The following is a 27,259-nucleotide window of genomic DNA, read 5'->3' on the forward strand; positions in this document are numbered from 1 at the left end:
AGCCTGGGACCAGATGCTGATCTCATTTCACTGTAAATGCTGTGGGATTCCATTAGCTTCAGCAGATTTACATCAAATTTACAGGGATGTGAGATTAGCATCTGGCCTGGCTCCTCTAGTGAATGAATCCGAACTTCTGTATTATGCTTGTTCACGCATTATCTACTGTACCTTAGCCATACTCTGTGCAGAGATCACCCATTTATGACTATATGCAATTGCAATGTTCAAAACAAACCTTTTTTTCATAAAACAAAAAAAAGAGAGAACTGAATGGAGAAATAAGAAAATGAACAAGAAACAAACTGGGGTGCAAAACAGGAGGATCCTGCACTACCATCTTGTCAATCTGATTTTTGCAGCATCAGTGACATCTCAGAAAACTACGTATCTGCCACGAACACTGATAAAACCCTTCAATTCTTGCTCACCGAGATGGCAGCAACAACCAAATGAAATGAAAATTCACGCGGACAGAATTTCGCTCCACATTTGCTGCAATTGATTCAGACTAGACTTCTTTGCGGGACTTGCAGTAAGTCACCTTTCCCTAATGTAAAGGGAGAACGACCTCATCCCCGAGCGCTGTGCCCTTTGCTCAAATCACACACAACACAATAGGGGCCTGTCTGCACAGAGGCCTGGCTGGCACAGCCGGAACAGAAGCAGGGTTCCACCTGGGCCCTCCATACCAAAATAAAAGTTGTTTTAGTCTGGAATACCTATTCCATCAGGCTTATCAACCTAAACAATGTGAATTTTCCTGGGATATAGAGACGCTTGCACCAAAGCGCTCCATGCTGTGTGTCCTGCCCTCTCTAGCTCCCCAATGTCTGAGAGCAAGTCCACAAAAGCCCTGTCATCCATTTCAGACTCCTTTCCGCCACAGATTTACATTTCCAATTGCATTTAGCAGCGCAGGAGCCTTGCATTGGTGACTCATGGAAGGGAGGAGAGCATTTGCATCTTGAACATCTTTTGTCTTTGAGCCTCTGATTCTCAGCAGCAATGCACAGCATCCGTTTGGAGATAAAGGGATGTGCTCACACCTACCTTCTCCCTGTTGCTGTGAGCGGTGAGGGATCTGTGAGCAGCCCCCCGCAATGCTGTTCTGTAGTTATAGAAGTTACCAGTCGGGTCCATCTGGTGCTAGATACACAAAGAAGACATGTTGGTTAGAAAGCAACCTGGGTCCTCTGAAGACAACTTCACCCTCAGCTGTAGCAAACCCTGAAGAAAACCTTGCCTACATCTTCAAAAATCTACATATGCACAAAACCCATGAACCAAAAATACAATGAAAGATCTACAGATCATGTTTGTACCTTTGATTTTTCTAGTAACAGCTTACTGAGCTTTTATGTGAAGAACGGAGATTGCACATTTTATCTATGATAAATCCTGGTATCCTCAATACCCAAAACAACCTTGGGCCGTGTTCAGTTGATGTCCAAGGTATAGCCTGGGAGCTTTACACTCAGCACCGTGTCTGTGGCCAAACAAAACTAGCATCACTGGGAAGCACTATGGCTTGCATATAGGCTTGTATTTTTGGGTTTTCTTCCTCCTATTTGTTTGAGTGCTCTGATTCCCCTCTACATTTCAGCAGCTTCACACCTTCCTCACTACACCTGGCAAACTTCAGCCAGAATCTGGCCTGTGAAACATGTCTGCAAACATCTCGTACCTGGATCACAATGTGAACATTCACAAACAAAAAAACCCAGAATATATAATTCAAGCAGTGTATCAGCACTTTTTTTTTTTTTTTTTTTTTTTTACCTCAAGAATGAAAAACTTGGCTGTTTTCACTTTTGACCAAGTCTTCTTTAGCCTGGAAACTGGACTCATGTTCATTCCAGCTAAGAACGAGAAAGAAGAAAGGAGAGCCAGGGATCAGAGTCAGGTTTCCTTTTTCATCTGTGGCAGCTGATGGAGAGGTCTGGTTAGAAGCTGTACTTACAAATGATTGCCATCAGCGAATTAAAATTCCCTATGTTAAAGCACTCTCGGGCAACGTCAATGAAGAATTCGATGACTTGTGCTCGCTGTTTCTTTTTTGCAGGCTGCAAATTAAAATAAACGAATATCTGTAATAAGCACATGCAGAATTGGAGGGCATCTTAGGTATTTGTTCCATATGCATCTGCTATCAGTCACTGTCCCCAGTTCTGTTCCAGCAATCCAGTGGATACTGCTGACTGGCAGTCTCTAAAAATCAGAGCTTTCATCGCAGTGACACAGAAGAAATTCCCGGCAGCTCCCAGGCTTGCCTCAGTTAACGTCTCATTCTGGAACAGGCAGCCCAGGAGCCCTGCAGCAGCTCAGCCCCCCGCTGGCCTCCCTCAAGTCAGTTGACACATCAGCACGGGCTTTCCTGAAGGCAGGATTTCACACCCATATAACAGCAGCATCATTGTCCCAGAAAGACTTTGTTTCACTGCATTAATCCCTTTCCCCTCTTCTGGCCCTTTCAGCAAGTCGGCCAGGACAAATGGGAGTTTGCATTTTAAATCCACATTTTAACTGGACTGGAAACACCCCACCTTTTCTAAAGACGATCTTCAAATGGTAACGCTTTTGAGTCACAGGCTGCCTAGGCTGTTTATACGATTACTATTCCTCTCTTCCGCCCCCTTTTCAAAGGAGAAAACGTTCATTTCATTTTGATGGGGCCAAGTTAAATGAGCTAAAACCACCACCAAGTTAAAAATCGACCAGTCACAGGAACAGTAACGGGCAGCAGGACAAAGAGCCATGCTATGGGAACGCACATGCACAAGAGAGCTTTAGGATGACAGATAACAAACACTGCTCCACTACAATCTTTTCCAGCAGAAATCTCACAGGATAATTCAAGGCGTTTTTTCCTCTCTTTTTCCCTGCAGGGTTCATTATTCCACACTGTGCTCCTGCTACATCAAGAGAAGAGCGCGTCCCCTGTGTGTCGCCAGCTCTGTTTTGCAATATGTTAGTCATTTATCAGGTCGCTTCTGCGAGTGCAATATTAGTAAACCTCACCATCAGATGCTTAGCTAGGTCATAAGAAATAAATCCCCAGGTTTGCTTATTAATGTAAAATCCCAAACTGGTACTTCAGGCATGTGGTAAAACACGCCAGGTACTTTTCGCTTACCATGCAAATTTCTGTTGCTACGAGATAGCAGAGTCTATTGAACCATTTCACATAGGCCTCAAGGTTACTCGTCTTCTTCTGTTCACTGAAACAAGTCTGGGGAGAAAAAAGCACAGAAAGACATATAACTGTGTTTCAGTTAGCTGCCTGATCGCTTAGATAAATACTACACAAAGGTAATTATTGGCCACCTCTCTCCGATGCACACGGAAGACTCTGCATTAAGGGCCCCTCTCAAAAAGTCAGTGGGTAGGTGGGTGGCAGATGCAGAGGGTCTCTCTGAGACTGTCACACTGCACAATTCACACCGGTGTCTAGAAAACAGCCCCATTTTGCCTGCAGCACGTGTTCACCGACACAGTCTGCGCTGACCCCTGTTCACTGGGATATTAACAGCCGGGGCGCTGCAGGATTCAGACAGCAACAGGAACAGGCAGAAAAAGTAAGACAAGCACAGTCTTCCACAGCACGCTCGGTTTGTGGCTTTGATTCCAGGAATTCCTTCACTTCAGTAAATGCAGTCACCCACAGCCCTCTTCTGGAGGGGACAGACCATAATTTAGTGAAGTGAACAAGAGATAAGCAAGAGAAAACACGGTCCTAGTTGCTTCTTTATGAAAAAAAAACCATATTTCCCTTATTGAGTTTTCAGGATAATAGGCTCTCCAGTGACCAGCCGTGTCTTGACGGCTGCTCTTGAACAGGTTACTTACGTGCCAGAGATACTTCACTGATAAAAGCCATTACAAGAAAAACATTTTTCACTTTTTCCTATGAAACTTAACATAAATTCCCATAACCGATACAGGCTGTGGGAGCAGATACTTGGCTGAACTCTTCCAGTTCCTTTGACATCAACAGATAATTTGACTTCAGCAGAGTAATAAGGCAGTTCACACAGCCTGAAGATGTTGCTTGGGATTATAAGAATTCAAGTCCTTTTCCCAGCCCTAAATTCTTAGACTGTCCATCTAGGACACACTGCTCTCTAGAGTCCACGTGATTTATTTGAACATTCATTAACATCCACTAGAGGGTATCAGAGAATACTGATTTTTTTTTGTTTTATTAAGATGATTATTTCCCAGAGCTGCCATAAATACACACCACTAAGAAGAAAATCACAATACATAAAACAGATCCATTAATGTCAATGGGATTACCCATATGATGCACGTTAAACAAGTACCGAAAACCCCTTAAGAAATGGGCTTTGTATGATTCCCAAGGTAATACAAAGTAAGAAAATATTCACCCGTGATGCTGTATACAGGAATGTTTAGAAACAGATACCACAGTGCCGTGCTATGGAGCAAATCTTAAGCCTGAAATTCCTAGCCACTTGATGAGTAGACTACACATAAAGTAAAAAACATATTTTGAAAGCATTTCAAAATTAAATGTCAGCAAACAGCATGTAAATATCAAACAAAGGAGACCCAAAGCAGCCCCAGTTTATCCACAGCAGTTGCTTTTCTTGCGCTCTGTGGTATTGTTCCTCATTATAGCAAAAAAGTACATGAAACCTGGGTTTTATTTTGAATATAGCATTTCCTTCTCAACACTGCTGTCCTGTGCCGCGGCACAAGAACCACAGCTAATACCACAAAACTTGTAAAAAATGTGCAGCAGCTAAAGCTGAAACAGACTGCTTTTTAAAGGTTAAGCTTTACAAATGGCAACAATATTATCACCTCCCTAGCATCTTCCATCTGCAACTCAGAGTGCTTGATAAACATTCGTAAGTGAAGCCTTTTGAAACCCTCATGCAAGAAAGATATTTAATATGATCTCCAGCTGGAGGGAATTCAGCCCAGAGCCAATTCCCTGCAGTTAACAGGGGTGCTCTTCATGGGTCGGGGAACGATACGTCACTCCACGTAAGGTTTGTGTCACTATGTACGATGCTCTGCCAGGTCCCACAGCCCGCCCTGGGCTAGACCTTACCCTCCCGCAGGGGCTCTTCTAAGTCATCGCTGGGACCTCTGGTCAGCCCAGGAAAAAGGGTGGAGAAAAGTTCCAGACTACCTCTGCTTTCATCAGCCTTGCTGACTTGAAGCCCAATAGTTTGTTAGTGCCTCATCTTGTGTGAAAATGTTACGGCAGTTTTGCTTTACTAAGTAGATCCTCCTGGGGGAAGACACTTAAAAGACAATGCAGTGGCGCATGCCTGCTTTGCACCTGGTATTTTCGCTGTTATTATGCTTTTCATTGAAGTCACAGAACTGTTATTGGGCAGCACCTCAGTGGCAGATTTGCATTTGAAGAACATGCATAACTGTCAAATAGCTTGTCATAGTCCATCAAGATGATTTGCTCGGATTTCCCATCCCACCATTATTTTCAGGCTCTCCGCCTCTCATTCTAATCTTTCCTGCCCACCTTAGCTGATGTTTCCTTACGTTTACTTGGTAACCTCAATTTCTCTTCACATCTTTGTGGCATTCTGTGCTGGCCCTGCATTTGTAATTCTAGACACAGCTGCAGCCGTTGTGTGTACGTTAGGTTATTACTGAACATTTCCTTCTTCTTAGCATCCCTTCTCCTCTATGGCTTTGTGCAATTTGATTTCACTCACTGCTGCCTCCCTCCCACTCTTCCAAAATTCACTCAAATTTAGTGCCCTCATTTGACTTCTTTCATTTTACTTAGATACAGACAATGACGACTGTTCATTTTCAGTCTTGTCCCTCATGTTTGCAGCAGGTTGATGAAATCTCACTGTGGCTGGTTTGATATTTCATGTCTCTGACACATCTTTGCTACCTTGGGGTTCCTTCCTAAAGGACGTGATCAATGCTCAAAATACTTGAAACACCAGTTCTGCCCACTCCCATCTCCTTGAAACCAACTGCAGAATCTCCGTAACTCAAATAAGAGAAGGAGAGAGTCCAATGTTGCACTTTTTATTCATCCATCCATCCATCACAAGCTATTCTGGTGCTCTTTGGGTAGCACTATAAACAGAGGTCTTCCCGTTATGTTCAGCATCCAATGATGAAATTCTGCCATTGATGTATGATCTCAGTGGGAGCCCATATGCAGTTTGGGGGAAGAATTTTCCATTCCCTTTCTTTTCTGGCAGTATGTGAAATCTCTGACACTCCCTCTCCAGCCAGGAAGTCTCTTTCCTTATTGAGGCACTCACTGAAATGCTGCTTCAAACCCCATTGGAATCAGTGGAAAGACTCCAACTGGCTTCCACGGACTTTGGATGAAGCCCTGATCAGGCACTCCATTCCCTGCGGTGCTTTGGGTTAAAAGCTATTGTGTAGAGAGAGAAGAGTATGTTGATTCATGACGCACTGACTCATTACTGTGGTGTCTGGGCACACACTATGGGCATTACATCACACCCAGAGTCTTTACGCCTCCAACACTGGGAACAGACATTCCTTGGTTGCGTACAGCCACAAGCCATCTAGCAGGTTAGGAGGAACAAAGCCAGAAAGCAGAACATCAGGGTGCTGGCCAGTCTCAGGCTAGGACACACTCTCACCAGGAAGGAATGGCAATGACCTGCCAGTGCGAGCTCTACCAACAGGTCCCATCCTTGCCATGAGAATACAGGTCATCAGTTGGCCTAGCCATGGTCAACCCGTGCCCCAGGCCCTGCTCTTACGGATCTCATCACATCAGTTCATCTAGAACAAACAGTGATCACAGGAGACACTTTACATGCGGACAAATCATACCTTGGTACCATCCAGAGGGTCTTTATGGACAAATGCCTGCACAAACTCCTCAGGTCCGATGTGACTTAGCCTCTCCTGTTAGAGGGGGGAAAACAGAGGGAAGAAGAAATAAGAAACCACCCCAGAATCTCTTCTGTTTCTCTTGGTAAGACATCCCCATTATCCGTCAGCTCTGAATGGTGTTACTGAACTGGTAGACAGCCAACTAGCACCAGACATTAAAACTCATAAGAACAATTAGAGTTATTTCAGCAGAAAGAAGAAAATGAGAATAAATACGTCTCATTACTGACAAGTCACAGTAAGAGCCCTCTCCACTGCACAGACAGAAAGGTGCTGGATGCACAAGGCCCCATCTGGGAGCCAGCAGACCTCAGTTCTGTGCTTGGAGCCATCAAAGACCTGCTGTGGTCCAGCATTACTCAATAGCCTTGTTCCCAGCTGTTACAATGGCAGCAATACCGTGCTCTGGTAACCACAGCAATACGTTCCTCGTCTGCACACACAGTGCTCTGACCCTGCCTCCCTACCCAGTGAAGCTCAGGTGATGTCCTGGGGTGGTGGCTCTGTGCCACTGGGGAACAAAGGCATTGAAGATGCACAGGCTTACATTAAAGGCCTTCCTTACGCTGAAGAGTGTCCCATGCATTAACCAAAACAAGAGTAAATAAAGCATCCAGATCTCACTTAGCGAAAGACAGGCCATCTCCCCCAGCTCCTGAACAAAGTTGGCAGTTCCAGCCACACCGCTGGCCTTCTTAATAGGCTTTTCAATTCCCTTAAATACGTTTATTAGAAAAAAATATTTTCAGTAGGTTGTAGGTCACAAAGGTATTTCAGAGGAGGTATTTTGGAATTCCTACAGCCCAAACTTAGGACACTCAAGCAACAATAAAATCAATGGTAGTTTTGCTTAAGTGAAAATTTTACGGCTACTGCCATGCTACTTCTCTTGGCTTCTCACCTTGCCGCTGATAACTGCACAGGACTCTTACTAGCAAATAACTGTTATTAAATAAATAGCAAATAATTCTTACTACCAAAGAAGCATCAGACAGTTTTAGTGCAGAGTAGTTGGTGTACTGGATGCAGTAAGTGAAAGAGAAGGTAGAGACCACTGATTACAGTAAAGTGGAATGAAAACCTCTGGCTGCATCAGTTTTAAAAGTGCAGCAGTGCCCTGGTTACAGGGAATCTCCCCTTGGAAGACAGTTGTACTGTGGAGGAAGAAAGAAAAGCAAGAGAAAAACTCCAGGCAAAAGGACTTCTACTCTCTGGCTTAAGCTATATAAAGCAAAGAGAGCCAAAGCTGCATGTTCTAAAAATTAACCGAGCTGAGAAGATGATCCTAAATTCGGGGTTTCTGAGCTATTCCACTTCTTGACAAATAGAATATCAACTACCTTCAGAATTCCTAAGGCCAATTCCGTGATATTCACTCCAATCCACAGTCCATTTCATGGTTTGTTTTTCCAGCCTTCCTCTCAAGGATGAACACTGTCTACAGGAGGACAGGCAGCAGGGAATCATTACAGCATCAAGAGATCTGCAGATGGCAGCAACGTTTTATGTTCTTCTTTGAACATCCAGGAGGTCTACACAAAGGACCTGAACCTGGGAGAAGGGTGTGCAACACAACAGTCTGACCAACATCTTGGTACTGCAATTGGAGCAATTACCATCAACAGCCTGTTTGAGAGTGGACTGCAGTCCAACGAGGGCAACAGCAGGACTTCGTGGGGGTGGAATTTGCACACCCTTGAATCTCCATGTATGAAGTCCCAAAGGGAAGAATGAAAAACACACCAGAGAACTCAGATGCTTTGTGGATCTGTAGGAGCAGATTTGAACTGTTAAAATTTCTTCCACATTAATAAAAAGGCTAAAGAGCAGCCATTTCAACAACACCCTCAGGTTGTGGGGCTCAGAACACCTTACAGAAGTGGGAACGCCTTGACCTTCCTGGGACAATGACTCACATTTCACAAATAAGCAAGCTGAAAAAGTAAAGTGACCTGCCCCAAGAGGCACAGGAACACCGATATACAGCCTGCTTCCAAAGCACCTCTTAACCTGTCAAACCCTGCTCCTGCTGCAGCGCTGATACAGCACGGGATGTGCTGCAGCAGTGCAGACATTTTTCAGTTATGTCTGGAATACTTAGCAGCTGATGGCTTAAAATAATATCTCTGCCTGCAGAAGTTGGGAACCATTCCCACTTACCAGCTCCACATGCGTCAGCTGCTGAGCCAGAGTGTAAGGGTCACTGCAGACGCTCAGGATTTCCCTCTGAATTGATGGAGGTTTACTTTTAAAGGCAACCAGCTTATCAGAGACAGCAGCACTGATCTTGACAATCCCTTCTTGCCTGTGGCTGAGGGTTGCAAGCTTCTGATTCAGGGTTTGCAAAAGCTGATTCATCTTTTTCCAGTAGGCCTGGAGAGACAGGGAGAGAAAGAAACATAAATCACCCACAAAATTCGACAAAGGAGTGTTTTTATGCTGAATTTTCCCTTCTGTAAAATACTCCTAAGCCAGCAACAGGTTACCATTTTATTTTCAACAAGCCTATTTCAGAATAACCAGTTGGCTTAATTACAGTTCTGTGCTCTGGACCACAGAAACAGACTGCAGTCAAGAGCAGAGGCAGGCAGGACTGGTGGGTTGGGCTGGCATCGATACTCACATGTTCCTGCCAACACCAGGATCAGAGGAGTTATTGCAGCTCTCTGGAGCACAGCAGCATGCGGTACCTATCCTTTATGTCTGCTATGTGTTGGCCGAGAACTCTACCTGTTAGTGGTGTCTCCTCAACTCTTATTTATTAGGAATAAGAAATGTTTCTAATGCTATTCTCTCCATCCTTTTGAGCTGAGAGCAGCAGAAGCATGCTGCTGCTTGCTACCCAGTTGGAGTGGTCTGAGCATCATGTAGCTTTGAGTATTTAACATCCAAAATGTTAATTGCTACTCAAGGAAGCTCATATCGCATTCCAAGCACAGCCATGTGCTCAGCAGGATGATCATTACTAAGTTGCTCAGGCTGTTTCCGAGCTGGAGCAGCTCTTTACAGACAATGAGTAGAGCCACTGGCCATGAAGGATCCGCAGAAAGAAATGCCTTCAACTCTTCATGACTGATGGAGGCTGGCATCATAAAACTGAAACAACTGAGCGAACTGGTGGATGGGCTCTAAAGACAAGGATTAATTGGAAATGTCCTTGGGCAAAAGCCTCCTGTGGAGCACTGGACGTACCCTGCTGAGGCACATGCCCTCATGGGCTTTCCCAGGCAGAAAAAGGAGCAGCAGCCATGGGTGCAATGGGTGCTCACTTTCAAAGAGCATGGTCATTTGGGAAAACAGTTTGCAGGCTGGCCTACTAGCAGCTTCTCTTCCAGCACAGACACACAGTGGAGAGATCCTCTGGCTGCTCACAAGTGCAATAACTCCTCACTCCCCATCCAAACAGAATTTACTAACATGAAGTTGCCAGTAACATCAGTTTGTAATCTGCCAGTGTGAAACCAGAGCTGGCATGAAGGCCTCTTCTGTTACATCTGTACTGTGCAGCAGATGTACACCCTGGCACCCGCCACACACTCCTCATCATCGCAACAGGGACTTGGCCAGATTGTGCGTGCATTCCCACAAAGACCAACACACACCTGTGTTGCATCCCAAGCTGTACGCAGCCCAAGCGAAGTCTTTGGAAGTACTCATGAATCCCATGGTTTAGACACAGCCTTCGTCTTCGTCAGTCTTCTGTAGACTGTGGATAGTCTTCAGCGTTAGGCATTGACCACACTTGTGTTTTAGGTGTTCAAGGTACCCGAAGCCAGAGTCACTGCTCTTCTCACCTACACAGGATCCCACCTGCACGCTGGAAGTAGCATCTCCTACTACTTCACAGTAAGAATAATGTGCTCAGTTCTACCCTGTCTCCATCACAGTCTGAGGCTGGAAACCATCAGAACATCCCAAGTACTTCAACTTCTGCTGCAATACTGTAACTTTCATACAGCTTTTCTAGCAGAAGGTTTCACATTGCTGAGGAACCTCTTATTTCACTCAAGGAAGATGCTCTCTCAAGCTGGGCCGGAGCATGGGCCAGATAAGCAGGTCGTCGTCAGGCTTTTTTTGCAAAACAGAACTGCTAAGTCCAAAATGAAGCAAGTACCTATAAGGCAGGAGGGACTTGTCCTGGAGAATGACAACGCATGTTCTATTTGGAAGCAAATCACACAGGAGGAGTGAAAACTGAGTGAGGAAGATGTAAAAATAAAGAATTTAAATAATTTTTAGAAAATTAAAAACCAGGCTTTTCGTTTTCATCTTTTCCTGACGTATACTAGCTGCAAGGAAGAGAGACTGCTGGCCTTCTTCATGCAATTCCTCATTCAAGCAGATGGTCACACCTTTGATTTACAAAGACTGCCCTGGACCCAAATTACTGAACACCGTCTAAATATTTCTCTGGTTTACATCCAGGTGTGTTTGCAGATCTGAGCATAGCGTATCAAGCTCTATGAATAGAATGTTATTTTTTCAGTGGAAACTCAAATAGCAACATATTTGGTATTTTGTGAACACATTTTGTAAACAGGGGAATTCACTTTGGGGCAGGGGGGGAAGCACAGCACTGAAATCCAAGTCTTCTACAGAACATAAAATATTTGGCTAAAAAACTTTTAGCTAAAAACCCAGTTCTCTTTCAAAAAGGAGTTTGGAGAAGAAATCTTAGGCCAGCCATGTCTGTGCAGTTATCAAATTCTTCGCTGTTCGTATGAAAAGCCAAAAAGCAGCATAAAATTGGCTGAAAGACATGCATATTAGCCAGTCTTTCAACAAATCCTTATCAAGAGATCTAGTTTCACATAGTTTATAGGGAATACAGCATAATAATACAGATATAGAAAACAGTAAACAAAGACTCAGGTAAGCCAACCACCTAATAAAGAATGAAATGAGAGAGACATTTAATGGACACAAAAAAGATTATTCAGAAATTAGAGCTCTTGAAGAGACTCATGGAAAATCGGCTGGGTGCACCCTTGCCTAGAAAGCTTTTCTGTGCCTGTTGGGGGAGAAATTAGAAAAAAAATCCTGCTTTTGCCCTTCTAAAAGTATTTCCTGCCTTCCTCAAACTATGTTCACTAAGTGAAAACAACATTGTTCATTACCTTCAACATGCTGGTAATTACCTTGCTACAAAGTGACCCCCCATTGCACAGGGGCTGCATGCTGGACTCTGTCAACCAGTTTCATTTCATTGCCACATTAACAGTCAAAAGAAGCATACTACTGTTTAATATTTAAAGGAAATGTTTCATTCTTAACCAGGAAAGTTCCTCTGAAGACGGCAGGCCTCAGCAGGTAACTTAGGAGCTCAAATTTTAATTAAAATTTCTAACTCTAAATGCAAATCACAGCACTTACTAAGAAATGCTTCTCAGCATGACCACCTTTACAAGCACATCACAGAGCCTTTAGAAAGTGGACCCTACAAAGGACAAGAGCATACACTGCAGGGGAAAATCCTGCATTAACCTACATGGGCTAGGTGACCTCACAAATCTTTCAATTTTTAGTTTCTATGATCCACAATGGCAACAACTTTCTTCCAAACAACTAATGGGCACCACCACTCTTTCGTGCTGTCCCTTAAAAAAGGAAATTTGTACTCACAGCTGTGTCCTAAATTGATTTTACTGAGGCGTAATCACTTGCAATTATACTGCGTAGTAATATTTGAAAAACAATGATTTGCCCCCCAGGGCACCCATGAGCATTGGTACACAGCTGTGCCCACTCCAGAGCGAAGGTGTGTGGCACTTGCGCAGGTTAGGGAAATAAACTATCGCTTTGTATGCAAAAAGTTGATTTTTAGCATCTATGGCTCTTGACCAGGGCAGCTATTGTTTTTAAAGAGCATCCATAAAGCCCCCGTTCTCTGCCCTTCTGGCTGGTTCCTTCTTCCCAGTGGACATGATTTTGGTGGGTCTGTACAGGTTTCTCTCACTTCAGCTGCTGACGGGCTGCAAGGCACCTTTCTTGGTGGTTGGCAGGAGCAGGTTCATTGCCTCTTCCCCTTGAGGGAGACATTTTACTGCTCTGGTCAACTGAATTGAGGCCACCTTGGTTCCTTCTGAAAGTCCTTTGTGTTCCTTCACCTCCATTGAAGTGTCACGCAGCTTTCCCTTCCCACCCCTTCTCTCCCACGGGCTGGCCAGCCCAGCCAGCCAATCCATGCCAGCCTACAGCCAGCCAAAAGTGCCAGCCGTGATGCCAGCCCAGCCCAAGAGCAGCTGTTTCAATTTATCTCGTGTTTCATGTGGGTAGGAGGGTCCAATTTCATTTCCGTTGTGCTGCAGCCCTGCTAATTCCTTCTTTCTTCTCTCTACCCCTCTCGTTGGACTCACAGGTACGTGCTTTTTGTTCTACTGAACTGCACCCATCTGTGGCCTAAAGCCAGGCCTTGATGTAGCCAATGGAACTGAATTCTTCCACATCCCATGGTTAACCTAGAAGTAATTAAAGACTCTCTATGTACTATTTGCTCTTATCCTTATTATTTGCATGGATTTTGTAGTATTTTTAATGTTTCTTAACCAATTTATGGGATTCAGCCACCTGAATTTGCAAGCAGGTCTCCCAGAGACTCCATTTACTGTGTCCTAGTCTGCTGCACACATGGCTTATGCATTTGAACACCAAGACCATACAGCCATCTAGACTGAGTTTTGCCCAGCAGGCCACCCACTTGTTAGATTGTAAGCCAAACCCTTGTTAGATTCACTAATGAAAAAGACGACAAAATGCAAAAATTGTTTTTAATAAAAAACCTACCAGACTGAAGACGCGTAAAGTAAGAATGTAAAATTAGATTTCGGCACAGGTGATCAAGGATATCAGCAAATGGAGAAGGTGAGACTAAAAAGGACCATAAACACCCTTTGGTAGTTACTCTTTCATAACCACTCATTTTCTTAGAGAAAGGAAGCCTTCATCTGGTACTTTCAGGCAACTGATGATCTTTTTTAGCACCCCAATGCAATCATTTGACAACTGGCTGCTTGTTCCGCTTCTCATTCGCTAAACTGAACATCCTGGAGCACTCCCTGAGCCACCGCTTGGCCAGGACGGTTGGTCTCAGGTGACAATACTTCACTCCTCTGCTAGGCTGTAACCTGGGAGATCACAGCTCTGTTGCCATCTGAATTGTGACCACCACATTCGGACTATACTATGCCTCAGATGTTCCATCTGTAAAATGGGAACGGTATTCTCTTACAATTCCGGTAAGATAATAGATAAATTCCACTGATCACTCCAATGTGTCCCCATGTCACTGTCACAGGGGTACCTAAACTGAGAGATGTGGCTTTCAGGGAAGCTACTACAGTTTTTAACTGTTAGAGGAGAACAAAACTGTAAGAGTTCCCAGGAAGGGGCACGGAAGAGAACGTGGCAAATGGAGGAAGAGGAAGAACCAATTAGGAAAATGAACATCTCGACACAACATGCCAGGTCAGACATCCTCACCTCATCACACGGGGCTATCCTGTGAATCATGTCTTTCAGATGGCCAATCATCCGCTCTTCCTGAAAGTCATACGGGAATGTCTCTGTCCACTCTGTCAGCAACTGTAAGATTTTGGGGCCAAATTTTCTGATCCGTGCCTGAAATGGAAACCAGAATGATGGACAGGGATTGAAACATGGTTACTCATTAAAGTATCCCAGCAAATATGTGTCTCACTGAAGGTGGGGCCAGATTTTCAAAGAAGGAACTGACGGTTGCACCTGCAAAATCTGCACACATGCAAACAAATAGTGTGGTGCACAAATGATATATTTTGGCATGCAAAATATACCAGTACTTAGATGCATGCACAACCATCTGTTTTACATGCAGATTGGAATATTCTGCACATGCAATTGGCCAGTTTATGGTTGGATAGACATTTTGTTGGTGCAACCTTTATACCTTTTTTAAAAACATCTGGCCTTTTTGCTCATTTGCACCACATGTTCTTCCCTTTTGTACTTACGACCCTCCTACATTTTCATCCTTTCCCGAAAAATTGATTGCAATGTATCTCTTGACCAACAAAGAGGTGAGTCTTTTGCTTTCTGGCTGTATGAATAAACTGCTTAGTGACCACTGTCAGATGTAACATGAGGAAGAAAAGACGGACAGCACTTTAGTAACTCTACCTGGGCTACTGATCACGTTGCTCTCTGCCCGCATGAGCTCAAGGTCATGATAAGACAAGGACACCCACTTCCATAACATACAGCTGAGGCCCACTTTACTGAGGATGCAGCAGTGGGAATGGTCAGGAAGATATGGGGCAAGGAAGGAAATGTGGGGAACAGCTCGGTTGGTGCACTAGTATTATCTCAAAAGACGGCCAGTGGGGCTGCTTCCAAAGCTTCCATTCTCCATTATCCAAGAACACGTGAAAAGGAAAATGCGTTAAATGACAAACTGCATTTTTATTTACAGAAAACCCAGACCAAAACAAACAGCCTTCTTCTGCAACCTACGTACTGTAGCTAAAGTGTACCCTCTAATCAGGAAAAATTATACTCTTGAGCTCCACGGCTCTCTGCTTTTCAAACCAAGGTGGTTAAAATGCATATTTCAGCTTTCCACCAACAACAGGTTTCAATGAACCACATCTCTAAAAATAACTGCTGTCAGCTAGCATTAAGCTCATGCTCAAAGACCAGCAGGTGGCTGCTAAAGGGAAAGCTTTATTGGAAACTACAAAGGTCTGGGGAGACATTTGCTCCAGCTGTGTAAACTGCTATGACGAATTGAAGGAGAGGACTTTGTGCGACACACAGGACACAATGCAGGGGATGGGAGGTCGCTTGTGTGCAAAGTTTCAAAGTCAGCCCCATTCTCAGGAACACAAAATCAGCCGTGTCCCACCAACTCTGCGTTACCACAGGCTAGACCAAAATGCAGACTCACCTCAGGCAGATTGGGAGATCTTCGTAATAAGATAACAGTTCTCATTTCTTGCAAAGTTTAATGAGCAGCAAAACCTTGTAATGCTGACATTTTAATCCTCCTAAATTTGCATCTGCCGTAGCATCAGAGAACAGAACCCATCACACCTCAGAAATGTTGTTTTGAATGTTGCAGCTCATACAGGTATTTTTATTAACATGGACTGTAGGGTCAACCCAAGTATCAGGTTTCTATCTAGCCTGGCGGGTGGCTCTCCGCAGTCACTATGGGCAGAGCTCCCGTTACTCCTGCAACCAGTTGCCTGGGCAAAACCAAGCACACGCGTTCAGTTGTTGGTTATTCAGTATTTGATGCCAAAAATAGTTTCAAAGCTGGACAGGCTGATCTTGAGAATCATTTCAGAATTTGGGGGTTTTTGGAAAGTTGCAACTAATGCACGTTCTTCTTCCCTCCACTGCACTGAAGACGCATCTCCTGCTCCAGGTAATGTACTGGAGAGGTCTTCATCAACACACTGAGGAGAGCTTGGGTGGAATCCAGCACTGAATAGAATCCAGCGGGATCCATCTCCACCGTAGGGTCTACGGGACTGCCAGAGGATACACATGTGTTGTTACACACTGTATCAGTCTGCACAGTCCCTAGGGCAAAAGAGGAGGAGTGCTGACGCAGTAACAGCTTGGATTTTCTCTTCTGTTACCTTGTCACGGCCTCACTGCTGCTTCAGCTCGTCCCTGGTGTGCCAGACAGCGCCGCTCTGCAGCACGGCTGTGCGGACGGTCTGTCAGTGCCAGCAACGGGAGGTTAGTGGGTAGCTGCATGCTGTTACGTAGTGTTCAAAGTGACAGGTAAGGCCAAGAGGAAATATTACTGTACCAGAAGCACCAAAGCAAAAGGGCAGACGCATTAAGTAAAAACGGGAGAGTGGTGTGTTGACATCTGCAATTGATGGTGTGTGAAGTTTATATCCTACCTCCTTGCATCCCGCAGGCTTCATCAGAGCCTTAAAGAAGTTAAGAAGTAAAGTCACCTGGGAAGACTGAGACAGGGGGGAAAGGGAAAATTAGAAGAAGATTTGAAGTGACTAGTGCCTGGAGCACTGCTCTTGGACATGGAAACGAGGATGCCTCAACGTCAGGATCTCAGCGACAACCGTCATCCTTTATGAGAAAGTTTCATTCGATCCAAAGGAGGCAAAGGACACACACCACAGCCCAGAATTCTCTGCCCATTGAAAATACCTCACATTTTTCTGCTGTAAAGATAAACTAACCTTGTCCAGCACGGGGTCGTCCAGCCGCTGCTGCTCTATGCACTTGTGACAAACTCGGGACAAAAGCTCATGCGGTTCGATGAAGAGTCTGGAACTCAGCAGGAATGTAAAGATATAGGCTTTCTGTGGGAGAAAAACAAGCAGACCTGCTGTAAGCAACCGCACAGTGGGTAATATTAGCCATAAAAGCCCCAAACTCCATAGTTTATACATTTCCACTGGGACAGACCTTTATGTCTAAAAGACGTAAGGATTCCTGACCCTGAAGATGGAACTGGTTACAGTGGGTGCAGGAGGCAGTGGCACCATCTCCTTCCTCCACAGCATCCAATTCCAGCCTTTGTTTGCCCAAACCCTGTGCAAACATCCAGCGAAGACAGTGGGTAGGTCACTCTACAGGAGTGAGCCCAGGTATAGGAGACAGCACAGCCAGGGATGCACGGAGGCCAGTGAAAGCTAAATGTGTAGACACTCGGGCATCTCTCTGCTGTACTGGGTTGTGAGCTGCAGATCACAGACCCCCAGATTAGCCACATCTTGCTGTAGCCCTGCAGGTCTCACCCAGCCTGTTTTACGGAATGTTTCCTTTATTCTACTAACTCCCCAAAATTCATTTCTATCAACCAAGCCATATCATAGACAGTCCCACATCTGTGAAGCTGTGGGAAGCAGGACTCTTGAATAAATCCTTGGATTATTTAAAGTATTCCAACAGTGAATTTAAAATATATGCATGAATCCTCAGTCGTCCGCATCCTGACCCCTCCTGGCGCCTGAATTATCTTCTTTTCCCCAGACCTAGCCGTGCTCCTGAGCAGCAGGTATAATATTACATATCACACATTGCTTAATGAAAGTCTCACAGCCTAATCTGTCTATTACCTATTTTTATTGCCTTTCTGTGTTTTTTCTTAATTGATATGCTTCTTTATTACTTATTTTTAGCTAATCAGAAACTGAGCTGTGGGTAATTTAAAACATGCTGTCTGCTCTGCATTGATAACTTTCGTAGTCTTCTAAACTGCCCAGAAGTCAATGCTACTCTGTGCTTTGAAATACAAGCCTTTCCATAGAGATATATTAGCACTTAAAAGTCTTCCAGTTAAACTCCGTCCTGAATTCCACTGAGGACGTGCAAAATCCAGTGAATTCAATGGCTTGCAGGACCATAAACCTGCTTCCAGTTTACATCCTCACAGTGTTGGTGAAGAAAGGCCGAATATTCACTGATGGGGCAAGGATTAGGATCTGGACTGTGCTGTCCAGTGACTGCCAGGTCGGTGTGAATATAACCCTAGGCAGATTGTGAACCCATCAGAAGGAGCGTCTCTGTTGTCACTGAGGGAGTGCCTCGTACGAGCAGACAAACCTGGATGACTTCAGCAGCTACTGAATTTCAGCTAATTTAATGCCAGTTCAGACTTGGAAGTTTTTTGCTTCAGTGTTCATCTAAACCTCTCTGAGATGCACCGCTATTTTTGAAGCGCTCCGACTGCTATATCACTAATTCATCACCACCACAGTTTCCCCCCTACCCCCCGCCCCCCTTCTCCTATTTAAAGGCAGTATCAAGTTTGGGATCTGCTTTTTCATGAGAACAATTATAGAGCAGTGAAACAGCATTTAAAGCCATGCATCAATTTACCAAGCTTTAATTGTATGCAGCTTTTAAATTAGCCCTCTTAATTCAAAATTTAACACATTTGCACTTTTGCATAAAGTGCTGCCCCAATTCATCAGAATTAAACTGTTTATTATACTGTGAATTGCTTACTTCAGGGTAGTAATCAGTGGTAGGTATCAGATGCTGAATGAGAGCATCCAGAGATGCTGAGGTAAGGTTTCCATCCTGGAAGATCAATCCTCCTTGTTCATCCTCTTTTGAAGTATGTAGATGAGGGCTGAAGCCACATGGGGTAAACATACTGGTAGAACTCAGCGTTTGGGGCATGCCTTCCTACAACAGAGAGAAACTCACGTCAGGGACAAGATCCGGCAGATTCACAGCCACATCTGTCTTCTGGTTGATTTTGGTGAAAAACACAAGCCTATAATGAGAGCTTCCTGTTCACAAAATTAACGCGATCGCTTCATTATAACCACTTTTATAGTCGTCGATGGCAGATCACGCCTGCAATGGGAAACACGCAGGAAAATGGGACATTCAGATTTATGCTTTTGGGCCAGAAAGGAACAGCAGCTGCTTCGGGCCCTCACTCCAGTTGAGAGCTCGGTGCTGATCTCCTTTTTGCTACCAGCCCTGGTCAGTCCCACGTAGGAGAGGTGAGATACCTGGGACTTGAATTGAGTAAAAGTTCCTGAGCAGATCAGAGCTGTCGGCTTGAACCTCTGTCCCGCTGAGAACAAGGCGGGAGGATTTACGGGGAGAGGGAGAGAAACGGGGTGGCACCCCAGGCTTGCTCAGGATGGACCTTGAGAAATGCTCTGCGGCTCCCGTGGGACAGGAGAGGCATCAGAGTGAGCGAGGGGTAGCAGCGGGAGCCAAAGTCAACTGGAGGAGGATGGAAAAATGAAAGGAGTTGGAGGGAACAGAGAACGTGGGAGCTGAAGAAGAGATTAAAGAGCAAAGAAAAGAGAAATGAGGAAGAGGGAGAAGGCAGACACCTGCACTATTTTTGGAGCCTGAAGTTAGTCAGTCCTAGATCTATACTTAGGCACTAAATAAATGTTTCAAAAAGATCCTGAGCACTCATCCGCTTCACTAGAGATGCAGAGTCCTCAGCACCTTTGAAAAGGAGGCCAGGCAAACTCGGAGCACATAGCCCAGTTTCAAGCTCCCTGTATTTCGGTTTTCTGGGCTGTCTGGGTTTCATTCTAGGCTCCATCTCAATTTTGTGGCTTACAATCAGTTTTAAATGTTTCTTCTGCTGAGTAAAGTTAGTCTGTGTCTGAATTGGTGCAGGGGGGATGACAGATTTTGCCCTGAGAGCTTTAAAGCATCTCCAGCTGCCTCTGAAATCCCCGCTAGAAACTGCTCCACTCTCAGCTAGAGGCAGCATCACAGGACATGGACTGGGAAAAGGACAGAGCATGCTCACTCCTGGGTCAGCAAAGGGACCTGTGACTTGACAATTTGCTTCTAAATTTGATTTTACTTGGTGTGAGGGAGGATGGGAAAGAGACGACGGAAGGGATGTGTCCTAGAGCCAACCTCTACTCCCCTGTGCAGCTACAACACTTCTCCCAGGACTCCATCTCTCCCTCCTGAGCATAATCTCTTCCTGCTGGAAGAGCAAGATCTGCACCCTGCGGCCGGTTGAGGCGGCACCGACCTCCCACGGAGGAAGGCACAGGGCCACCGGCTGACACCGCCTGCCCGCCACTCCGCCTCAGCCTGCTGCTGCTCCCTCACAAGCAGTCAGCAGATACGCCTTATTTTCCAATATATTTCTCTGCCCTATTCTTTACCCTGTTCTGTTTGGTTTTCTGCCTCTCTACCATCCCACACAACCTCAAAAGCTGCCCCACGGATTTGGCTTAAAAACTGAAGTTTGCGTTTCTCCCTCACATATATGTGCTGTGACTCAGACAGCTCAGCTTTAGTTACACGTACATGGGTTGTATTTACTCCGGCAAAAGCACCTCTCTGCCTGGCACAACCCCTCTACTCCCCCACGCTCAGGCTGCTGCGACTTGCCAGCTCAGAGCCACCTTGTGCCACCAAGGACGAGAATGGCAGCGTGCCCGTAAGCCAGGCAGGGTGTGAAGCCCTGGGAGAGACTGGGAGCTGGGTCCCAGCACTGTGGGAGATCAGGCTCTACGAGCAAAACTTGGGTGACTTCATCCTTCAAAGGAGGGACCGTTCCCTGGGAGCCAGCGGTTCGGTCACTGCCTCTTATCTCCTCCTGGGAGGCTGACACGGGCGGGGAGCACGGGCTGCCTCCGGGATTTCGAATCAAACCAAGAGGAACCAAAATGTCAAACCCAACAAATTCCTGCCTTGACTGAAAAATAAAATAGATGTCAAGGATTTTAGCTTAGTTTAAACACCAGAATATCTGAATGTCATCCCAGCCCGAACGGAAGCTGAAGTATCTAGTTTTAATGAACGTGCAGATGTGCCTGTTAATAAGGCACCAAGAGCAAGTAATTGCTGCTTTTTGTACACAGCTCAGACTCTGTGTAGTAAATGGGAAAGACTGCCAAATCCCATTTGTTACTTCTAACACGCTCTACGTTACATCTTGTTTCTATGGCAATAATCCCAAGAAGGACTGCATGTCCATATAGATCAAGAAATAAATCTCGCGGACATATAGCTGTCTAGATGAGGAAAAGTTAAAACATCGGTGAACTTACAGGACACATCCTGGCTTCAGTGTAAAACACAACTCAAAGTAATAATTTATTCAGTGCAAGCCCTCACTGACAATGTCATTTTTATTATCAAATTGAAACGTATCTAAACAGGATATTGTCTGAACTTTTGCATCTCATTACATGAGAAATCTTGCCGAAATACATAGTAATGCTTCTTAAGAAAAAGTTACCTTGTTTCTTTAAACTGAATAAAACCAGCAGTACAACTGTCACTGAGACATCCATCTTGGGTATTGTTAAGAAATTAAATTTGACTTTTTATTATGAAGTTCCTGGTCTAATTTCAAGTTTTTGGCTGAGGCCTGCATCACATCTGAGCTGGTGCCTGGTTGCCACCTTACTTGCCACCGAAGGAGACCTTAATGCCTTTTTGGTCCCTGTTAACTGACACATTTACGTTCACAGCAGGATGATGGCCAACTGCACATCCTCCACATAAAAACCTCTTGCACTACTAAGCTTGACAATAACTAACATTAGTATTTGGCAGACAGGAATTCAGGACAGGGGCTTCTCTGCTCATGACACCTAATTTTTTTTTTCTGTTCATGCAGTTTCCAAACTATTCTTTTCAAAACTACGAAACAGAAACAAGATCTTGCTTTGAAAGTCCAAATATGTGATTGCCCACAGTAGGCAGAAGATGAGGTTATGCTGACAATCACTCACAGAACACAGAAACAACAAGGGAAGCATTGAGAGAGGAAAACAAACAAGCAAACAACCTCAAGGAGATGCACGTTATTGTACTGATGGTAGTTTGGATGACGGAAAAAGTAGATGGTGTAGACAGCACCAGACCCTTCTCAGAAAAGCACAGTGACAGGATGAGAGGCAACAGCCCCAGGATGCAGAAGGGAAATTCCAGTTGAACGTAAGAGAAAATCCTCCCCTGAGCGAAATTGGAAGACGGACACGGAAATGATGTTCAATTTCTATCCTGGGAGATTTTCAAAACTCAACCAGACAAGGACCTGAGTAAACTTTGAAGTTAGCCCTGCTTGAAGTGGGAGCTTGGACTAACGGCCATGAAAGGTCCCTTCTCCTTAACTTCCTGCGATTCTAACACATATCTTTCTCAAACTGTTGCGGTATTGCCCTGTTTCTGGGCTTTTTGATATAAACCATGGCAAGTAAAAATAAATTCCAGATCATGAGATATTTGTAAAGAAGTCCGTGTTGGGCATAAAAACTTTTTTTCACTTTTCCCGGAAACAACAGCTCACACGCGGTAAAAATGGCCCAAAACCTCACTTGAAGACCACTTGGACTTAACCTGAAGTTAATGAGATTTAAGCATGTGAAAACTCAGCAGGTATGTGCTTCCCTGAGCTTCAGTGCAATTCAACACACAGTGTTTTGCCATTCCTCTTATTTCAGAAGGGAATCAGATGCCAATTTCAACCAAAATTTGCAGGATGATGGAGCATCTGAGTTCCTCCACATGCCATAAAGCTGAGCAGCTGGGTAGAGGAGAAAGACACAAATTCTCACCTTCTGGGCAGAAAGCTGCAACGTGAGCTGACCTGTTGCTGCATTCAAGAGGACTTGTACAGAGGTAAGAGACCTTACGAATACACCAGCTGAAGGACCAGCATCCACCAGCCTTGCTGAATACAGGAAAATCTTATCACGTGAAAAAAAGCCAAACACCAAAGTTTCACTTTGCTGCTCTTATACATACTGAGACCTAGAAATTTCCAGCAATCAACATACTGGAGGGCTGGTGCCCTGACTTTGGAAAGAGATACTGCTATTCACTGGTCCTAAAAGCAGATTTCATATTTGTGGGTTCAGAAGGAGCAGAGATGCTTTGCTAACAGCACACAGGCTCTGGTGGCAGTGACAAGGGTAAAATACAATGTGTGCCCTCAAGGACCACTCTGATAAATGGTGCTCTGGAGGGAGTGCTGCTGGTGAGGGGATCTTAGTGAAGGTCAGATTTCCACACCCCACCATGCAAAAGTATGATACAGGTGGCTGCACGCATACAGCATTTAAACTACCTCTGTGCTCTACAGGACTTAGACGTAGAGATGTGAAAATGTCTCTGAACCACTTGAAAAAAGACAATTCAAGGGTCGACTGTTCCTGGGACTGGTCTCCGTTACACAGGGCTTCCCATGTGGGAGATGGAAGGGCACGTGGCTCCTTCCTTGCCTACAGAAAACCAAGGTTATAAAATGGAAAAAACAAAAAAAGCAGATTGGACTCAGCACTGACATTTGCATAAAGGCAACATAAAATGCTACTGAGCTGGTTTGGTAGGATTTTGCATTAATCTTACCAAAACGTTATGTCCACCAGCAGTGGTCCAGTGCAATCAATAATCCCAGCTCTGTGCAAGTGGTGCTGAGCAAGAAGGGACAAGAAAGGTCCCTCTGCACTTGTTGGGGCACTTTGCAGTAGGGTGTCCTCGTGACCCTCTATCAGGACAACCGTGTTACACCGGATCATAGCGGGCTCCTCAGTGTTCTCCCAGATCTTGGGGTTGTGCATTCTGTGAAGGATTCTCTGATTGGGAAATACAACAGCTCAAGCAACAGCTTGTTCAACTGTGGCTTTTTTGGATTATAAAGTTGGGTTTGCTGTAAGTGAGCCCATTGCCACTGCAGAGGAAATAAAGTTCTGGGTTATTAATAACTGGAACAGGGAATCTTCTCCTGCATTTATTTCTACCTCTACTCTTTTTTTTTGCTGCTCTTCTGTTTCATCATTCATCATTCTTGGCTCTTATTGGCTATTACAAAGTGCCTTTTCCTTACATTCTTCTAATATATTTTATACGTTCATAAGATTGGAAAGAAATTAAAAAATAATGGCAATATACTGCTTTTTAATCTTTCTCCACTGGCCAGGACAGCTCAGTATTCCAACATAATGATGAAAATAGGTGATCCATAGACACTGCTCACTACAAATTATGCTGCTTGCACAAAAATATCTAAGGACTTGATTCACCAAGCCAAAGCATGGAACCAAAGGATCACCAATGATTGGATGAAAAAACACTCACAAACTCTGCACCTACCTACATCTGCAAGTGCCTTAAAGCCTCTGGAAAACCAGTGCCCAAACCTGGAAAACTAAGCAGGGAATGGCTTAAAGAAAGGACTGTCTAGTCATGCACATAACACGGGCCCATCAACCTGCAGCGAGAGAGGTTCAATGCGCTGGAGGATGGTAACAGGCTGCCAGCTCTGCCTGGTGCCAGCCAGGTGACCTGCAGCAGAGCCATGAGGGTAAATACCCCACCAGCATTCCCCAGCTCCACTGCCAGCTGTTACAAATGTCCCCATGGCAAGTAAAGTTAATGCTTATGTGGACACGAAATGTTCAGGAAACACTTAATGTGTTTTTCAGCAGCTTTGATGTGATAAGTGTTTTATCCTCTATCAAAAACTTAATCATGCTGTTTACTTTTGATCTTCATTTCATCTCTGCCTTCCATCTGCTCTGCCTCTCTCAAGGGGAAACAAGAGCTGGTACCATGTGACGAATGGAGCGGGGCTGCAGACTTATCTTCCCACCCACTTAACTTTCAGATTAACAAAATAAATAAAACCCTTCCCACTTTAGGGATGAAAGGCACAAGCTTTTGACAATCTCCCCCCAGAACTACAGGAGCTTGAGAGGATGGTAAGGGAAGGTGTGGAGGCTGGGGTGTCCACCTGTGCCATGAGGGAGCCTCCAGTTTCCCTCACTAACCTGACCGTGATGGTGGGCTCCTCCTTACAAGAACTCAGGACGTGGAAGTCAGTGCTCAGTGAGCATGACCAGGGGATAAATCAAGGCTATAGGAGATTCAAGGTCAAGCATAATTTGGCAAGGCACAGACTTTAACAAATATACCTAATCCAGAGCGAGTTGGACTAGTTCTTACTCCCATCTGCAAACAGAGGTGGGAGACATCTCACATCCCATCTCAATCCTGCAAAATTCTTTATTGATCAAACTGTCACCAAAACCAGAGTTCAAGGAAGTGAAGATGGTTCATGCTAAAACATTTTGGGAAAACATCTTGGAGAATTCTTGTCCACCTTTAGTAACCAAACCTATTATCCAACCATCACTAATCTCTCTATGTGACACTGGAAGAGCTTTGCTGAAGGATTTGCTCTGCTCCAAAAGCATCAGGAACTAAGGGATGGAATAGCAGGAAAAGAGAAAGAATCACAAGCAACCAGCATCTTCTCTCGATGGATCTGGATACGATCTAATGTACTCCACAGGGCTGCAGTTCAGAGCAGACATACAGATCTCTTCTCCTTTGATGTTTAGTTGCAATAGCCCCAAAACCAAGGCCCTCTTTGTTCTAATTCATGTACAGGTGAATCTTGCCCCAAACAAAAGTCACTACTGTGATGGACAAACAGCAGGAGAGTAAACTGAAGCCAAAGGTGATCTACTTAACGCCACAGGTGGGAGAAGAACCAACTCACAGCCCAACTCACTGGGCTTTGGGGTCCAAGCTATAACCAGAGTTACCATCTAGGTAGCTTGGAAAAGACTTTCACTCCTAAGCGGAGACTCCAGTAGGTTACGACTGAAGGAGCAGAAACAATGGCACCATGGAGCAGGCTGCACAATGAAGGAGAGTTTCAAACCTTCCCGACTGACAACTTCACAGACAGTCTGAACATGCCAACTGGAGCCAGAAGGATTTAGCTGTTTGTAGCTGCATTATTTGGCATGAAGACACTTTTAGCAATGATGCTTCTTGTCTCTGTCACACGATCCCCGCAGGTCAGGATACGGCATGAGTCCTTCAGCTGTTCCCATAAAGCACTTGCTTTCTGTCCTGTCCCCCGGGGAACAAACCCTGCTCTGTGCTCTCTGCCAGGACACGCGGCACAGTCTGGTCTCATCTGCCTTGGTACCTGCCCACCGCAGTCATACAAGCCCTAAATAATGGAGGGCTCAGCAAAAACTTTGGTAACAGATGCTCATTTTTCTTTACATTACTTTCAGTAATTTTCCAGCTATTCATCTTTGCAGAGAAATAAAACCTCAGACGATAATCATAATGAGTTAAAATTCAGATTTTTCTCTATTTCTTTTGTAGGGAGAGAAGCAGAGGAAAGAAGAGAGAAAGAATTCTAATGTTTCAGAAGACAAAAAGAAAACCACTGCAAAGTAATTGCTTTCAGTTGTCAAGGCCATGGTTATAAACGTTTTTTCAGCAAGAGTACCTGGCATTAACAAACTCATAATGTACTTGATGCTGATGTAATTAGGAAACTGGTAGCAGATGTAACTTTCTTTTCACCTTTTCAACAGGCCATAAAGCATTCAATTTACATTCCATGAAGTTGTGAGATTGCAGAAAACTCAACCTGTCAATCCCAATACTGCCGGAAACGGTTAAATGAGCAATATAATGAAGCTACACAACTTAGAAACATGAAAGAATCATAGGGGAAAAGAATCGTGGGATGGAAAAGGTGGGGAAAAACACTTAACTGCAATATTCTGCAACTCAATAACAATGATTACATCTCAATGCAGGTTGGCTCCCTCCCCTTTCCCATCCATTCCTTGCAGCAGCTGAGGCACTTTACTGAGATTCACGCAAATAAGATTGCAAGAGCAGTAAGTGAATGTAAGGGTTTTGGGTATCTAATCAGAATTAGATGACAATTCTATTTCCTTTGATCCCACCTGGTTCTCATCTCTGGCTCATCTCCCCTCCCAAATCACTTCCCTGAAGAATTCTCCCCCACAGTCTCTCGTGTGGAGCCTCCTCTGGGTGTTGCAGATCAGAAGGGGAAGGAAAACTCCTGACAAATTTGAACCAGCAATTGCAAAAAGCAACCTTGGGAAAAGTAAGG

General features: G+C 44.7%; 1 protein-coding gene across 4 annotated transcripts in view; it reads right to left on the reverse strand.

The window, feature by feature from the left end:
- Nucleotides 1-27,259, reverse strand: part of RASGEF1C (RasGEF domain family member 1C) — a 75,211-nt gene that overhangs the window by 9,752 nt on the left and 38,200 nt on the right. For 3 of the 4 annotated variants that reach the window (XM_063348828.1, XM_063348830.1, XM_063348831.1), the window contains exons 2-10: nucleotides 18,862-19,044; nucleotides 17,088-17,210; nucleotides 14,374-14,511; nucleotides 9,055-9,267; nucleotides 6,832-6,906; nucleotides 3,137-3,232; nucleotides 1,964-2,066; nucleotides 1,783-1,862; nucleotides 1,054-1,149 (exon numbers count right to left, since the gene is read on the reverse strand). In XM_063348828.1, the coding sequence (XP_063204898.1) occupies nucleotides 1,054-1,149; nucleotides 1,783-1,862; nucleotides 1,964-2,066; nucleotides 3,137-3,232; nucleotides 6,832-6,906; nucleotides 9,055-9,267; nucleotides 14,374-14,511; nucleotides 17,088-17,210; nucleotides 18,862-19,038 (1,101 nt within the window). In that variant the 5' untranslated portion in view covers nucleotides 19,039-19,044. The remainder of the gene's footprint in view (nucleotides 1-1,053; nucleotides 1,150-1,782; nucleotides 1,863-1,963; nucleotides 2,067-3,136; nucleotides 3,233-6,831; nucleotides 6,907-9,054; nucleotides 9,268-14,373; nucleotides 14,512-17,087; nucleotides 17,211-18,861; nucleotides 19,045-27,259) is intronic. The other variant, XM_063348829.1, reaches the window with a different exon arrangement.

This window comes from Chroicocephalus ridibundus, chromosome 11 (assembly GCF_963924245.1).
Source record: "Chroicocephalus ridibundus chromosome 11, bChrRid1.1, whole genome shotgun sequence".
Taxonomy (NCBI): Eukaryota; Metazoa; Chordata; class Aves; order Charadriiformes; family Laridae; genus Chroicocephalus; species Chroicocephalus ridibundus.